This window comes from Agelaius phoeniceus, chromosome 6, assembly GCF_051311805.1.
Source record: "Agelaius phoeniceus isolate bAgePho1 chromosome 6, bAgePho1.hap1, whole genome shotgun sequence".
NCBI classification, from domain to species: domain Eukaryota; kingdom Metazoa; phylum Chordata; class Aves; order Passeriformes; family Icteridae; genus Agelaius; species Agelaius phoeniceus.
The window spans coordinates 59,327,445-59,344,370 of record NC_135270.1 but is presented as its reverse complement, the minus strand read 5'-3'; the positions used below and the strand labels follow the sequence as shown (position 1 = coordinate 59,344,370).

At 53.9% G+C, this 16,926-nt stretch overlaps 3 protein-coding genes across 3 annotated transcripts; all 3 read left to right on the top strand.

The window, feature by feature from the left end:
- Positions 1-413: 413 nt before the first annotated feature.
- On the top strand, positions 414-1,961 carry LOC129121883 (inositol 1,4,5-trisphosphate receptor-interacting protein-like 1). The gene has a single exon (XM_054635393.2). The coding sequence runs from the start codon at positions 414-416 to the stop codon at positions 1,959-1,961; it is 1,548 nt and encodes a 515-aa protein (XP_054491368.2).
- Positions 1,962-6,609: 4,648 nt separating this feature from the next.
- On the top strand, positions 6,610-8,157 carry LOC129121882 (inositol 1,4,5-trisphosphate receptor-interacting protein-like 1). Its single transcript, XM_054635392.2, has one exon. The coding sequence runs from the start codon at positions 6,610-6,612 to the stop codon at positions 8,155-8,157; it is 1,548 nt and encodes a 515-aa protein (XP_054491367.2).
- A 4,605-nt stretch (positions 8,158-12,762) lies between these two features.
- On the top strand, positions 12,763-14,310 carry LOC129121881 (inositol 1,4,5-trisphosphate receptor-interacting protein-like 1). The gene has a single exon (XM_054635391.2). It carries the CDS (start codon positions 12,763-12,765, stop codon positions 14,308-14,310), a length of 1,548 nt encoding a protein of 515 aa, XP_054491366.2.
- The last annotated feature ends 2,616 nt before the right edge of the window (positions 14,311-16,926 follow it).

Here is a 16,926-nt window from a genome sequence, read left to right as displayed (position 1 = left end):
TGTTGTGACATACTGTGACACATGTGACATCACGGGGGACATGTCACAATGGGGGCAGCTCTAAAAGGCCCCAGCAGGTAACGCTGGCCCTGCATTGCTTTGGCAAGCGGTGAGTGCACATGTGGCGGGGAGGCTGGGCTGGGAACAAGGGCTGGGGCAGAAATGCTGCACCTGGGGCTGGGTTCTCCTTCTGCATGCAGGCACAGCCCCTCATGGGAGAGCCTTGGGCAGGCCACAGGGCAACGGCTGCTGCTGCTGCTGGGGCACTGAGACAGGCCTTGCTGCCTGCATGCTGTCTGTGGCCCTGTGCTTCCTGCACCCAGATCCCTGAGGATCCTGTTCTCTATCCAGCAAGCAGCAGTTCCCTCCCTCCCCGCCCCACTCACAGACTTCTCTCCCTCCTCCTGCAGACCATGGATCCCATGGTATTCTTTTTCATGCTCTTGAAAAGCCTCATCCAGTACCCACAGCCCGTGGCTGAGGGATTGGATGAGGAAACACGTCTGCGCATGGAAGTGCGTGCCAAACACCTGGAACGGGAGAGGCTTCAGCTGGAGCAGGAGGTGGAGCGGCATAGGCAGCAGCAGGTGCAGTTCTTGCTGTTCTTAGCTGTTGTTGTGGTCCTGGTCTACACCTTGGTCCTGTGGTTTATTGGGTGGAAAAGCAGCCTGAGGAGAGAGGAGGATGAAGAAGAAAACCGTGGTGCAAATGAAGAGGAAGCGGGCAATGTTGCTGCCAATGAAGAAGACAATGTTGGAAACGAAGCTGTCAATGAGGCTGAAATTGCAGCAAACAACGATGTTGCACTTGCAGTCCAAGTAGAAGATGATTTTGACGATCGCGTTGGACGAGTTATAATGCAGCGCATCCGGTGGCCTGTACAGGACCTGCAGAGAGGCTGTGAGTGGACAACTAACCTGATGGACAATTACGCGGTTTATTTTGGACACGTCTTGTCAAACAGTTTCTACCCAGTCCTGCAACGAGCCATCGGGGTGGGCAGTGCCTTTGAGGGCTGGAGTCCCCGTGAGGAGGACGTGGTGTACCGCGTGCTCATCCCCATGACTCCTCCCCGAGGCCACAGCTTCCACCTGGAGCTGGACAGTGCAGGGCAGAGGCCCGTGAGGAACTTCCGTGTCCGCGTGCAGCTGGAGTGCACCTGCAGGAGGGAGCAGCAGGCTGAGGACATGCTGTGCTTCCTGCACCACCCTGAGGAGGAGCTGAGGAGGAATCAGGGTCCCAGCCTCCTGCACACCCTGTGCACCGGCTCCTACCTGGACGTGCAGAAAACTGCCCGCTGGTTCTACCAACTGGTGAGAGCAATCTGGCCAGCTTTGCCTCAGTCACACAACTGGCACTTAGTGCTGCTGCCCTCCACGCGCTCCTGCCAATTCAAGGTGACCAACGGCAGGGAAAGCTTCAGGATTGAGATGCTCTTCGGGGTGCGGAGAGACGACTCAGCCGTCTTCGTCAGCAGCCAGACCAGAGAGGCCCACACAGCAAGCACAATCTGGCCCGAGTCTTATGCTGTGGCAGAGGCTGAATTCTTCAAGCACATTGCCAGGCAGGCCCCTCCTGACAGCTTGCACCTGAAATGCCTGCAGTTCTTCACCCGACTTCCGCTGGGCTTCAGCTTTTCCACCTACACCATGAAGACCATTGTCATGCACCTGCTCAATGTCATCCCCGTCTCAGCGTGGCGCAGGAGAGACCTCCTAGAACGACTGCAGGATATCATCAAGAGCCTGCGCTTCTGTGTGCAAGCCAAACGCCTCAACCACTTCATTGTGGGGAACCCGACGCTCCCTCAGCACATCCGTGTACCGGCAGATGTTCAAACGTGTGGGTCGTACAATCTTCTCCTTCGCCTGGCGCAGCAGCCGGATGCCCACGCCCAGGCCATCCATGAGTACCAGGTTCTGAAAAGGTGGTACAAAAGAATCCTTCTTGCTGAAGATTGACCCAGTGAAGGGGAGGAGTCGTGGCTGTGAGCACAGAGCTGTGCTTGTGCTGTTCACAGCTGGCAGCAGAGAACCACCTTGCAGTCCAGATTTGGCTGAGAAGAGGATGCGTGCAAAGGCTCTGGTGAAGGTCCCACTGGCTCTCCTGCCGCCTCAGCAGGTGGAGGGCCCTGGGTGCTTTTAGACTAGGCACCCCTGGGTGCTTTTAGACTTTTAGGTCTTTCTGTAATTTCGTTTTCCAAAAAAAGCACCCAGACCGCATTCAGCCCTGCTTACCACTACTCTCCCATGCCAGAAAAAGCACATGAAGAGAACACGTGCCGTACGTGCAGGGCTAAAGCCTCCAAAGCCGACCTGCAACATGCAGTCTTTCCTGGCCTTTGAAAAGGGGCAAAATCTAGAGCATGGGAGAAGTGTGAATGTGGGACAGAGAAAGAGAAAAAAAATGGGGCAAAAAGGACCAAGAGAAAAAGCGGGCGCTGCTGGCCGAGGATCAGTCAACGGATGGAGGCTCTCTATGTTCCTGGAAGAAACGTCTTGACGTCAGCGTTGGAACAACGGTGTTGGAGCTGGCCGGAAATTTTGTATACAAAGGAATCCAGAGTTTTATTTCATAGATATATAGTGTATTCCTATTATAGACTATAATATTTATAAATTATATATACTACTAAACTACCATTAACCAAAACAATATACTAAGAGAAATAATGTAAAATATATGAAATGTGTAGTTATGATGTAAGGATAAAAAGTAATTTTAAAGAGTTGAATATGTAATTATGTGTAAATACTAACAGTAGAGGGCATATTTAGTGTCACTATCTGTTATGACACATATTGTTGCTTTTGGTATGTTTATGTCTGGAAGGTGTTTTCTATAAAAGAGAGGTATTTATAACATAGATAAGATACATATGATATATACATGCTGTTAAAATTAGATTTGAATAGAACTGTGTAATATGTATTATACACCCTATGCCTGTATATATTACCCCATGCCTATAATATATTAGAATACATTACGTTACTCATACAATTTTTAGATACATATATAGCCATATCTACTTTTGCTATCTGTTGTGAACCATATATATGCCCTATAGTTAGCGCATTTAAGAGCAGTGAGCTGGAAAATTCTTTGCTCTTGTTTCAATAAAATGCAATTTTAAAGGATCTGCTGTGTGCAAGACTTTATTGATCTCAGCAAGGCCTAGAGTAGTGGTAAATGTCACCCACTGTGAATCTGGGATCTTGAACAGACGCCTTGAACTCAACCAAACTGAGAGTGCTGAATTGGCTCTAAGCAGAAATTAAGCCAAGCCAAGCCAGCCCCTCAGATCACAGAATCCCAGAATGGCTTGGCTTGGAAGGGTCCTTAGGAATTGTCTTGTTCCAGCCCTGCTGCCAAGGGCAGGGACACCTTCCGCCAGGCCAGGTTGCCACAAGGCGCATCCAAGCTGGCCTGGAAGACGGCCAGGGATGGGGCAGCCACAGTTCCTGTGGGCAGCGTGGGCCAGGCCTCAGCAGCCTCTGAGGCCAGAATTCCTTGCCCATCTCCAGCCTAAGGCTGTCCTGTGTCACTGGGAAGCCACTGGCCCTGGCGCTGTCCCTGCGGGCCCTTGCCAACAGCCCCTGTGCAGGTCTCTGCTGGCTCCCGGGCAGGGACTGAAAGGCCGCAGGAAGGCGCCCCTGGAGAAGGCCTTGGAGAGCGCTGGGGCCAGGAGTGCCGCCATGAGGGCAGCAAGCGGGGCCTGGGCTGTCGGTGCGTGTGGGAGGGCACAGGGCGGGCACTGAGGCCCTGCCAGCTGGAGCTGGGAGCTCTGCAGGGTGGCCGGCAGAGAGGCCTGGGCTCCCGCAGCTCTGCAGCCCTCACGGCTGAGGCAGCTGCCCGGGCACAGCCGGCTGGGGACACGCGGCCAGCCCGGGGCCACCCTCAGGGGGAGCCGGCTCTGGGGCCAGCCCAGGCCGCAGCAGGGAGCAGCCCATGGGGCTGTGCCCGGCCAGGGAGCGGCTCTGCCCGGGGACAGGGCTCCGGGAGCAGGGCAGCAGGGCCGGCAGTGCCGGGCACAGACACAGGGGCACACATGGCTGCAGCCACAGTCAGGATCACGCAGGAGCCTTCTCACTCTCTGCAGCTCCCACACAGCAGGGTGGGGCTGGTGCAGGTCAGCCTCTGCTCCCAGGAACCAAGGGAGAGGACAAGAGGAAATGGCCTCACCTTCAGCCATGGGAGGCTTAGACTAAGTATTAGGGAAAAATTTCTCCTCTGAAAGTGTTGTCAAGCACTGGCACTGGCTGCCCAAGGAATTGGTGCAATTGTCCTTGCTTGAGCCACTTCAGCAATGTGTGGCAGCGGCACTCGGGGACATGGTTGCGAGTTGAACTTGTCCGTGTTAGGTTTGTGCCCTGCGACTTGATAGCAGGACCAATGTGGAGTGGGACACAGCCCAGCTGCTGGCAGCTGTGAGCTGACTTATTCCGTACAGATGAGCCTTCCACCATGGCGAGCACCAGTGCTGGCAGCCGAGCCACTGGCACCATGCCACCTTACACTGCTGCAGAAGACTTGAAGGCTCAGGCTGTGTCACAGGAGGGGGGTGGGTGGCTCTCCCAGCTCCTGAGCTCAAGGTGAGAGGAGAGAAAAGCTGTTACCCATCAGTGCCTTGAACTGAAACATGGTAACAGGGGAAAGAGATGTGCAAAGGCACAATTTTGAGTTCCATGTAGGCAGCACTGAGACTGGACCACTCAAATCCAGGTGTACAATATGGCAAATGTCACACGTTTTCCTAGGGGGGAAAAAGCTTCAAACAAAACACAACAAAAACCCCAAACCCAAACAGTAACGTTTGAATATTTTGTGATTGATGGCTTAGAGAAGCAGCTGTGCAGTGCTGATTGTGCCTTCTCTGCATACTCATCATCATCTATGCTTGTCTCAGGGGTCTCCAAAGCCAGGTGATCATTTCTTCCTGCTCCAGCCTGTGCTGAGACCAAGCAGCCCTGGGGTGCCCAGGCCCGTTAGCAGGAGAGCTGGTGAAAGTCACTGCCAGGCACACGGCCTTCCCCTCCAAGGCTCCAGAGACACAAGGGCAGAAAGCTGGAGCCTAAGCTGCATTGCACTTGCACCTTGTTGGCCTTGTCTGTCCTCTGGCATCCCTCAGGCTGGGCGGTGTAAATCTGAGCTGCTTCCACAGGGAATTCAGGGTTTGCCCACACTGGGGCCTTGCTGAAGGCAAAGGCCACGCAAGGGCTCTCTCCCTTGTGCTGCCCGTGCCATGGAAGGCCCCAGAGCAAGAGGGCATTTCTTGGCTGCTGAGGCCCCTCTTGACACTCTGGACTTGCAGGTTAGAAAAAACCACATGGACATGACCACGGGGACATTCCAGCATTGACTTTCACTCCTAACCTTTCCATTCTCTACAAGGAAAATTCTGATTTTTCCTTCTGCTCTGAAGGCCACGGATTCCCTTGGCTGATGTTTTTGGCACAAAGGTTCTCCTCCCATGGAAACCCTTCCGGGCAACCTGAAATTCTTCTGCCCACTGAGAACCCATTCTGTCCCACTGGAACACGGGAAGTGCCGTGCAAAAGCCCCACGTTTCTCTCCCCTGCCAGGAGCTGGTTTCACAGCTCAAATGCCGGACACGATACTGATGGCCCCAGAAGGGAGGTTGTAGCTTAGTGGGAGTCATTCTATCAGCCCAGGGAACAAACAGTATGAGCAGAGGAAAATGACCTCAAGTTGCGCTAGGGGAGGTTTCGATTGCATCTCTAGGAAATATTCCCTCAAGCAAAAGGTGCCAAGCTTGGGAACAGGCTGCCTAGGGAAATGGCTCGGAGTGACCACCCTCAGAGAGGTATAACAGTCTTGTTGATGTGGCATTTGGGGACCTGGCTGATTGGAGCAGTAGGCAGTGCTAACTTTGCAGCTGCACTGTGTGATCTTCAGGGACTTTTTCAACCGCGCTGACACCTAGATTTCAGTGTAGCTCAACCAGTGAGGAGTCAAAGCTTAGAGTCAATGATCCTCAAGGGGGCCTTCCAACAGGGATGTCTATGAGGTTGCCAGTAAAGGGCAGATGAAAAGAATGACAAAAAGAGAGAACAATGGGAAATCCTTTGGACAAGCTTCCCCCAAGGGCAGCCCTAAGCAGTACACCAGGGCCACTCTGAGTGCCCGAGCCAGGAGTTGGCTCGGGGCAAAAGGGTGGGGCTGGCTGTATTGTGACATGCTGTGACACATGTGACATCACGGGGGACATGTCATAATGGGGGCAGCTCTAAAAGGCCCCAGCAGGTAACGCTGGCCATGCATTGCTTTGGCAAGCGGTGAGTGCACACGTGGCGGGGAGGCTGGGCTGGGAACAAGGGCTGGGGCAGAAATGCTGCACCTGGGGCTGGGTTCTCCTTCTGCATGCAGGGACAGCCCCTCATGGGAGAGCCTTGGGCAGGCCACAGGGCAGTGGCTGCTGCTGCTGCTGCTGCTGGGGCACTGAGACAGGCCTTGCTGCCTGCATGCTGTCTGTGGCCCTGTGCTTCCTGCGCCCAGATCCCTGAGGATCCTGTTCTCTATCCAGCAAGCAGCAGTTCCCTCCCTCCCCGCCCCACTCACAGACTTCTCTCCCTCCTCCTGCAGACCATGGATCCCATAGTGTTCTTTTTCATGCTCTTGAAAAGCCTCATCCAGTACCCACAGCCCGTGGCTGAGGGATTGGATGAGGAAACACGTCTGCGCATGGAAGTGCGTGCCAAACACCTGGAACGGGAGAGGCTTCAGCTGGAGCAGGAGGTGGAGCGGCATAGGCAGCAGCAGGTGCAGTTCTTGCTGCTCTTAGCTGTTGTTGTGGTCCTGGTCTACATCTTGGTCCTGTGGTTTATTGGGTGGAAAAGCAGCCTGAGGAGAGAGGAGGATGAAGAAGAAAACCGTGGTGCAAATGAAGAGGAAGCGGGCAATGTTGCTGCAAATGAAGAAGACGATGTTGGAAACGAAGCTGTCAATGAGGCTGAAATTGCAGCAAACAACGATGTTGCACTTGCAGTCCAAGTAGAAGATGATTTTGACGATCGCGTTGGACGAGTTATAATGCAGCGCATCCGGTGGCCTGTACAGGACCTGCAGAGAGGCTGTGAGTGGACAACTAACCTGATGGACAATTACGCGGTTTATTTTGGACACGTCTTGTCAAACAGTTTCTACCCAGTCCTGCAACGAGCCATCGGGGTGGGCAGTGCCTTTGAGGGCTGGAGTCCCCGTGAGGAGGACGTGGTGTACCGCGTGCTCATCCCCATGACTCCTCCCCGAGGCCACAGCTTCCACCTGGAGCTGGACAGTGCAGGGCAGAGGCCCGTGAGGAACTTCCGTGTCCGCGTGCAGCTGGAGTGCACCTGCAGGAGGGAGCAGCAGGCTGAGGACATGCTGTGCTTCCTGCACCACCCTGAGGAGGAGCTGAGGAGGAATCAGGGTCCCAGCCTCCTGCACACCCTGTGCACCGGCTCCTACCTGGACGTGCAGAAAACTGCCCGCTGGTTCTACCAACTGGTGAGAGCAATCTGGCCAGCTTTGCCTCAGTCACACAACTGGCACTTAGTGCTGCTGCCCTCCACGCGCTCCTGCCAATTCAAGGTGACCAACGGCAGGGAAAGCTTCAGGATTGAGATGCTCTTCGGGGTGCGGAGAGACGACTCAGCCGTCTTCGTCAGCAGCCAGACCAGAGAGGCCCACACAGCAAGCACAATCTGGCCCGAGTCTTATGCTGTGGCAGAGGCTGAATTCTTCAAGCACATTGCCAGGCAGGCCCCTCCTGACAGCTTGCACCTGAAATGCCTGCAGTTCTTCACCCGACTTCCGCTGGGCTTCAGCTTTTCCACCTACACCATGAAGACCATTGTCATGCACCTGCTCAATGTCATCCCCGTCTCATCGTGGCGCAGGAGAGACCTCCTAGAACGACTGCAGGATATCATCAAGAGCCTGCGCTTCTGTGTGCAAGCCAAACGCCTCAACCACTTCATTGTGGGGAACCCGACGCTCCCTCAGCACATCCGTGTACCTGCAGATGTTCAAACGTGTGGGTCGTACAATCTTCTCCTTCGCCTGGCGCAGCAGCCGGATGCCCACGCCCAGGCCATCCATGAGTACCAGGTTCTGAAAAGGTGGTACAAAAGAATCCTTCTTGCTGAAGATTGACCCAAAGAAGGGGAGGGGTCGTGGCTGTGAGCACAGAGCTGTGCTTGTGCTGTTCACAGCTGGCAGCAGAGAACCACCTTGCAGTCCAGATTTGGCTGAGAAGAGGTTGCGTGCAAAGGCTCTGGTGAAGGTCCCACTGGCTCTCCTGCCGCCTCAGCAGGTGGAGGGCCCTGGGTGCTTTTAGACTAGGTCTTTCTGTAATTTCATTTTCCAAAAAAAGCACCCAGACCGCATTCAGCCCTGCTTACCACTACTCTCCCATGCCGGAAAAAGCACATGAAGAGAACACGTGCAGGGCTAAAGCCTCCAAAGCTGACCTGCAACATGCAGTCTTCCCTGGCCTTTGAAAAGGGGCAAAATCTAGAGCGTGGGAGAAGTGTGAATGTGGGACAGAGAAAGAGAAAAAAAATGGGGCAAAAAGGACCAAGAGAAAAAGCGGGCGCTGCTGGCCGAGGATCAGTCAACGGATGGAGTCTCTCTATGTTCCTGGAAGGGACATCTTGACGTCAGCGTTGGAACAACGGCGTTGGAGCTCGCCGGAAATTTTGTATACAAAGGAATCCAGATTTTTATTTCATAGATATATAGTGTATTCCTAGTATAGACAATAATATTTATAAATTATATATACTACTAAACTACCATTAACCAAAACAATATACTAAGAGAAATAATATAAAATATATGAAATGTGTAGTTATGATGTAAGGATAAAAAGTAATTTTAAAGAGTTGAATATGTAATTATGTGTAAATACTAACAGTAGAGGGCATATTTAGTGTCACTATCTGTTATGACACATATTGTTGCTTTTAGTATGTTTATGTCTGGAAGGTGTTCCATAAAAGAGAGATATTTATAACATAGATAAGATACATATGATATATACATGCTGTTAAAATTAGATTTGAATAGAACTGTGTAATATGTATTATACACCCCATGCCTGTATATATTACCCCATGCCTATAATATATTAGAATATATTACGTTACTCATACAATTTTTGGATACATATATAGCCATATCTACTTTGGCTACCTGTTGTAAACCATATATGTGCCCTATAGTTAGCGCATTTAAGAGCGGTGAGCTGTAAAATTCTTTGCTCTTGTTTCAATAAAATGCAATTTTAAAGGATCTGCTGTGTGCAAGACTTTATTGATCTCAGCAAGGCCTAGAGTAGTGGTAAATGTCACCCACTGTGAATCTGGGATCTTGAACAGACGCCTTGAACTCAACCAAACTGAGAGTGCTGAATTGGCTCTAAGCAGAAATTAAGCCAAGCCAAGCCAGCCCCTCAGATGACAGAATCCCAGAATGGCTTGGCTTGGAAGGGTCCTTAGGAATTGTCTTGTTCCAGCCCTGCTGCCAAGGGCAGGGACACCTTCCGCCAGGCCAGCTTGCCACAAGGCGCATCCAAGCTGGCCTGGAAGACGGCCAGGGATGGGGCAGCCACAGCTCCTGTGGGCAGCGTGGGCCAGGCCTCAGCAGCCTCTGAGGCCAGAATTCCTTGCCCATCTCCAGCCTAAGGCCATCCTGTGTCACTGGGAAGCCACTGGCCCTGGCGCTGTCCCTGCTGTCCCTTGCCAACAGACCCTGTGCAGGTCTCTGCTGGCTCCCGGGCAGGGACTGAAAGGCCCCAGGAAGGCGCCCCTGGAGAAGGCCTTGGAGAGCGCTGGGGCCAGGAGTGCCGCCATGAGGGCAGCAAGCGGGGCCTGGGCTGTCGGTGCGTATGGGAGGGCACAGGGCGGGCACTGAGGCCCTGCCAGCTGGAGCTGGGAGCTCTGCAGGGCGGCCGGCAGAGAGGCCTGGGCTCCCGCAGCTCTGCAGCCCTCACGGCTGAGGCAGCTGCCCGGGCACAGCCGGCTGGGGACACGCGGCCAGCCCGGGGACACCCGCAGGGGGAGCCGGCTCTGGGGCCAGCCCAGGCCGCAGCAGGGAGCAGCCCGTGGGGCTGTGCCCGGCCAGGGAGCGGCTCTGTCCGGGGACAGGGCTCCGGGAGCAGGGCAGCAGGGCCGGCAGTGCCGAGCACAGACACAGGTGCACACATGGCTGCAGCCACAGTCAGGATCACGCAGGAGCCTTCTCACTCTCTGCAGCTCCCACACAGCAGGGTGGGGCTGGTGCAGGTCAGCCTCTGCTCCCAGGAACCAAGGGAGAGGACAAGAGGAAATGGCCTCACCTTCAGCCATGGGAGGCTTAGACTAAGTATTAGGGAAAAATTTCTCCTCTGAAAGTGTTGTCAAGCACTGGCACTGGCTGCCCGAGGAATTGGTGCAATTGTCCCTGCTTGAGCCACTTCAGCAATGTGTGGCAGTGGCACTCGGGGACATGGTTGCAAGTTGAACTTGTCCGTGTTTGGTTTGTGCCCTGCGACTTGATAGCAGGACCAATGTGGAGTGGGACACAGCCCAGCTGCTGGCAGCTGTGAGCTGACTTACTCCGTACAGATGAGCCTTCCACCATGGCGAGCACCAGTGCTGGCAGCCGAGCCACTGGCACCATGCCACCTTACACTGCTGCAGAAGACTTGAAGGCTCAGGCTGTGTCACAGGAGGGGGGTGGGTGGCTCTCCCAGCTCCTGAGCTCAAGGTGAAAGGAGAGAAAAGCTGTTACCCATCAGTGCCTTGAACTGAAACATGGTAACAGGGCAAAGAGATGTGCAAAGGCACAATTTTGAGTTCCATGTAGGCAGCACTGAGAATGGACCACTCAAATCCAGGTGTACAATATGGCAAATGCGACACGTTTTACTCGGGGGGAAAAAGCTTCAAAGAAAACCTTACAAAGACCCCAAACCCAGACAGTATTGTTTGAATATTTTGTGATTGATGGCTTAGAGAAGCAGCTGTGCAGTGCTGATTGTGCCTTCTCTGCATACTCATCATCATCTATGCTTGTCTCAGGGGTCTCCAAAGCCAGGTGATCATTTCTTCCTGCTCCAGCCTGTGCTGAGACCAAGCAGCCCTGGGGTGCCCAGGCCCGTTAGCAGGAGAGCTGGTGAAAGTCACTGCCAGGCACACGGCCTTCCCCTCCAAGGCTCCAGAGACACAAGGGCAGAAAGCTGTAGCCTAAGCTGCATTGCATTTGCACCTTTGTTGGGCCTGTCTGTCCTCTGGCATCCCTCAGGCTGGGCGGTGTAAATCTGAGCTGCTTCCACAGGGAATTCAGGGTTTGCCCACACTGGGGCCTTGCTGAAGGCAAAGGCCACGCAAGGGCTCTCTCCCTTGTGCTGCCCGTGCCATGGAAGGCCCCAGAGCAAGAGGGCATTTCTTGGCTGCTGAGACCCCTCTTGACACTCTGGACTTGCAGGTTAGCAAAATCCACACGGACATACGGGGACATTCAGGCATTGACTTTCACTCCTAACCTTTCCATTCTCTACAAGGAAAATTCTGATTTTTCCTTCTGCTCTGAAGGCCACGGATTCCCTTGGCTGACGTTTTTGGCACAAAGGTTCTCCTCACATGGAAACCCTTCCGGGCAACCTGAAATTCTTCTGCCCACTGAGAACCCATTCTGTCCCACTGGAACATGGGAAGTGCAGTGCAAAAGCCCCACGTTTCTCTCCCCTGCCAGGAGCTGGTTTCACAGCTCAAATGCCGGACACGATGCAGATGGCCCAGAAGGAAGGTTGTAGCTTAGTGGGAGTCATTCTATCAGCCCAGGGAACAAACAGTATGAGCAGAGGAAAATGACCTCAAGTTGCGCTAGGGGAGGTTTCGATTGCATCTCTAGGAAATATTCCCTCAAGCAAAAGGTGCCAAGCTTGGGAACAGGCTGCCTAGGGAAATGGCTCGGAGTGACCACCCTCAGAGAGGTATAACAGTCTTGTTGATGTGGCATTTGGGGACCTGGCTGATTGGAGCAGTAGGCAGTGTTAACTTTGCAGCTGCACTGTGTGATCTTCAGGGACTTTTTCAACTGCGCTGACACCTAGATTTCAGTGTAGCTCAACCAGTGAGGAGTCAAAGCTGAGAGTCAATGATCCTCAAGGGAGCCTTCCAACAGGGATGTCTATGAGATTGCCAGTAAAGGGCAGATGAAAAGAAGGACAAAAAGAGAGAACAATGGGAAATCCTTTGGAAAAGCTTCCCCCAAGGGCAGCCCTAAGCAGTACACCAGGGCCACTCTGAGTGCCTGAGCCAGGAGTTGGCTCGGGGCAAAAGGGTGGGGCTGGCTGTGTTGTGACATGCTGTGACACATGTGACATCACGGGGGACATGTCACAATGGGGGCTGCTCTAAAAGGCCCCAGCAGGTAACGCTGGCCATGCATTGCTTTGGCAAGCGGTGAGTGCACACGTGGTGGGGAGGCTGGGCTGGGAACAAGGGCTGGGGCAGAAATGCTGCACCTGGGGCTGGGTTCTCCTTCTGCAAGCAGGGACAGCCCCTCATGGGAGAGCCTTGGGCAGGCCACAGGGCAGCGGCTGCTGCTGCTGCTGCTGCCTGGGCACTGAGACAGGCCTTGCTGCCTGCATGCTGTCTGTGGCCCTGTGCTTCCTGTGCCCAGATCCCTGAGGATCCTGTTCTCTATCCAGCAAGCAGCAGTTCCCTCCCTCCCCGCCCCACTCACAGACTTCTCTCCCTCCTCCTGCAGACCATGGATCCCATGGTATTCTTTTTCATGCTCTTGAAAAGCCTCATCCAGTACCCACAGCCCGTGGCTGAGGGATTGGATGAGGAAACACGTCTGCGCATGGAAGTGCGTGCCAAACACCTGGAACGGGAGAGGCTTCAGCTGGAGCAGGAGGTGGAGCGGCATAGGCAGCAGCAGGTGCAGTTCTTGCTGCTCTTAGCTGTTGTTGTGGTCCTGGTCTACATCTTGGTCCTGTGGTTTATTGGGTGGAAAAGCAGCCTGAGGAGAGAGGAGGATGAAGAAGAAAACCGTGGTGCAAATGAAGAGGAAGCGGGCAATGTTGCTGCAAATGAAGAAGACGATGTTGGAAACGAAGCTGTCAATGAGGCTGAAATTGCAGCAAACAACGATGTTGCACTTGCAGTCCAAGTAGAAGATGATTTTGACGATCGCGTTGGACGAGTTATAATGCAGCGCATCCGGTGGCCTGTACAGGACCTGCAGAGAGGCTGTGAGTGGACAACTAACCTGATGGACAATTACGCGGTTTATTTTGGACACGTCTTGTCAAACAGTTTCTACCCAGTCCTGCAACGAGCCATCGGGGTGGGCAGTGCCTTTGAGGGCTGGAGTCCCCGTGAGGAGGACGTGGTGTACCGCGTGCTCATCCCCATGACTCCTCCCCGAGGCCACAGCTTCCACCTGGAGCTGGACAGTGCAGGGCAGAGGCCCGTGAGGAACTTCCGTGTCCGCGTGCAGCTGGAGTGCACCTGCAGGAGGGAGCAGCAGGCTGAGGACATGCTGTGCTTCCTGCACCACCCTGAGGAGGAGCTGAGGAGGAATCAGGGTCCCAGCCTCCTGCACACCCTGTGCACCGGCTCCTACCTGGACGTGCAGAAAACTGCCCGCTGGTTCTACCAACTGGTGAGAGCAATCTGGCCAGCTTTGCCTCAGTCACACAACTGGCACTTAGTGCTGCTGCCCTCCACGCGCTCCTGCCAATTCAAGGTGACCAACGGCAGGGAAAGCTTCAGGATTGAGATGCTCTTCGGGGTGCGGAGAGACGACTCAGCCGTCTTTGTCAGCAGCCAGACCAGAGAGGCCCACACAGCAAGCACAATCTGGCCCGAGTCTTATGCTGTGGCAGAGGCTGAATTCTTCAAGCACATTGCCAGGCAGGCCCCTCCTGACAGCTTGCACCTGAAATGCCTGCAGTTCTTCACCCGACTTCCGCTGGGCTTCAGCTTTTCCACCTACACCATGAAGACCATTGTCATGCACCTGCTCAATGTCATCCCCGTCTCAGCGTGGCGCAGGAGAGACCTCCTAGAACGACTGCAGGATATCATCAAGAGCCTGCGCTTCTGTGTGCAAGCCAAACGCCTCAACCACTTCATTGTGGGGAACCCGACGCTCCCTCAGCACATCCGTGTACCTGCAGATGTTCAAACGTGTGGCTCGTACAATCTTCTCCTTCGCCTGGCGCAGCAGCCGGATGCCCACGCCCAGGCCATCCATGAGTACCAGGTTCTGAAAAGGTGGTACAAAAGAATCCTTCTTGCTGAAGATTGACCCAAAGAAGGGGAGGAGTCGTGGCTGTGAGCACAGAGCTGTGCTTGTGCTGTTCACAGCTGGCAGCAGAGAACCACCTTGCAGTCCAGATTTGGCTGAGAAGAGGATGCGTGCAAAGGCTCTGGTGAAGGTCCCACTGGCTCTCCTGCCGCCTCAGCAGGTGGAGGGCCCTGGGTGCTTTTAGACTAGGTCTTTCTGTAATTTCATTTTCCAAAAAAAGCACCCAGACCGCATTCAGCCCTGCTTACCACTACTCTCCCATGCCGGAAAAAGCACATGAAGTGAACACGTGCCGTGCGTGCAGGGCCAAAGCCTCCAAAGCCGACCTGCAACATGCAGTCTTCCCTGGCCTTTGAAAAGGGGCAAAATCTAGAGCATGGGAGAAGTGTGAATGTGGGACAGAGAAAGAGAAAAAAAATGGGGCAAAGAGGACCAAGAGAAAAAGCGGGCGCTGCTGGCCGAGGATCAGTCAACGGATGGAGGCTCTCTATGTTCCTGGAAGGGACGTCTTGACGTCAGCGTTGGAACAACGGCGTTGGAGCTGGCCGGAAGTTTTATATACGAAGGAATCCAGAGTTTTATTTCATAGATATATAGTGTATTCCTATTATAGACTATAATATTTATAAATTATATATACTACTAAACTACCATAAACCAAAACAGTATACTTAGAGAAATAACATAAAATATATGAAATGTGTAGTTATGATGTAAGGATAAGAAGTAATTTCAAAGAGTTGAATATGTAATTATGTGTAAATACTAACAGTAGAGGGCATATTTAGTGTCACTATCTGTTATGACACATATTGTTGCTTTTAGTATGTTTATGTCTGGAAGGTGTTTTCCATAAAAGAGAGGTATTTATAACATAGATAAGATACATATGATATATACATGCTGTTAAAATTAGATTTGAATAGAACTGTGTAATATGTATTATACACCCTATGCCTGTATATATTACCCCATGCCTATAATATATTACAATATATTACGTTACTCATACAATTTTTAGATACATATATAGCCATATCTACTGTCCCTATCTGTTGGGAACCATAGATATGCCCTATAGTTAGCGCATTTAAGAGCGGTGAGCTGGAAAATTGTTTGCTCTTGTTTCAATAAAATGCAATTTTACAGGATCTTGCTGTAGTGCAAGACTTTATTGATCTCAGCAAGGCCTAGAGTAGTGGTAAATGTCACCCACTGTGAATCTGGGATCTTGAACAGACGCCTTGAACTCAACCAAACTGAGAGTGCTGAATTGGCTCTAAGCAGAAATTAAGCCAAGCCAAGCCAGCCCCTCAGAGCACAGAATCCCAGAATGGCCTGGCTTGGAAGGGTCCTTAGAAATTGTCTTGTTCCAGCCCTGCTGCCAAGGGCAGGGACACCTTCCGCCAGGCCAGGTTGCCACAAGGCGCATCCAAGCTGGCCTGGAAGACGGCCAGGGATGGGGCAGCCACAGCTCCTGTGGGCAGCGTGGGCCAGGCCTCAGCAGCCTCTGAGGCCAGAATTCCTTGCCCATCTCCAGCCTAAGGCCGCCCTGTGTCGCTGGGAAGCCACTGGCCCTGGCGCTGTCCCTGCGGGCCCTTGCCAACAGCCCCTGTGCAGGTCTCTGCTGGCTCCCGGGCAGGGACTGAAAGGCCGCAGGAAGGCGCCCCTGGAGAAGGCCTTGGAGAGCGCTGGGGCCAGGAGTGCCGCCATGAGGGCAGCAAGCGGGGCCTGGGCTGTCGGTGCGTGTGGGAGGGCACAGGGCGGGCACTGAGGCCCTGCCAGCTGGAGCTGGGAGCTCTGCAGGGCGGCCGGCAGAGAGGCCTGGGTTCCCGCAGCTCTGCAGCCCTCACGGCTGAGGCAGCTGCCCGGGCACAGCCGGCTGGGGACACGCGGCCGGCCCGGGGCCACCCTCAGGGGGAGCCGGCTCTGGGGCCAGCCCAGGCCGCAGCAGGGAGCAGCCCATGGGGCTGTGCCCGGCCAGGGAGCGGCTCTGCCCGGGGACAGGGCTCCGGGAGCAGGGCAGCAGGGCCGGCAGTGCCGGGCACAGACACAGGGGCACACATGGCTGCAGCCACAGTCAGGATCACACAGGAGCCTTCTCACTCTCTGCAGCTCCCACACAGCAGGGTGGGGCTGGTGCAGGTCAGCCTCTGCTCCCAGGAACCAAGGGAGAGGACAAGAGGAAATGGCCTCACCTTCAGCCATGGGAGGCTTAGACTAAGTATTAGGGAAAAATTTCTCCTCAGAAGGTGTTGTCAAGCACTGGCACTGGCTGCCCGAGGAATTGGTGCAATTGTCCTTGCTTGAGCCACTTCAGCAATGTGTGGCAGCGGCACTCGGGGACATGGTTGCGAGTTGAACTTGTCCGTGTTAGGTTTGTGCCCTGCGACTTGATAGCAGGACCAATGTGGAGTGGGACACAGCCCAGCTGCTGGCAGCTGTGAGCTGACTTATTCTGTACAGATGAGCCTTCCACCATGGCGAGCACCAGTGCTGGCAGCCGAGCCACTGGCACCATGCCACCTTACACTGCTGCAGAAGACTTGAAGGCTCAGGCTGTGTCACAGGAGGGGGGTGGGTGGCTCTCCCAGCTCCTGAGCTCAAGGTGAGAGG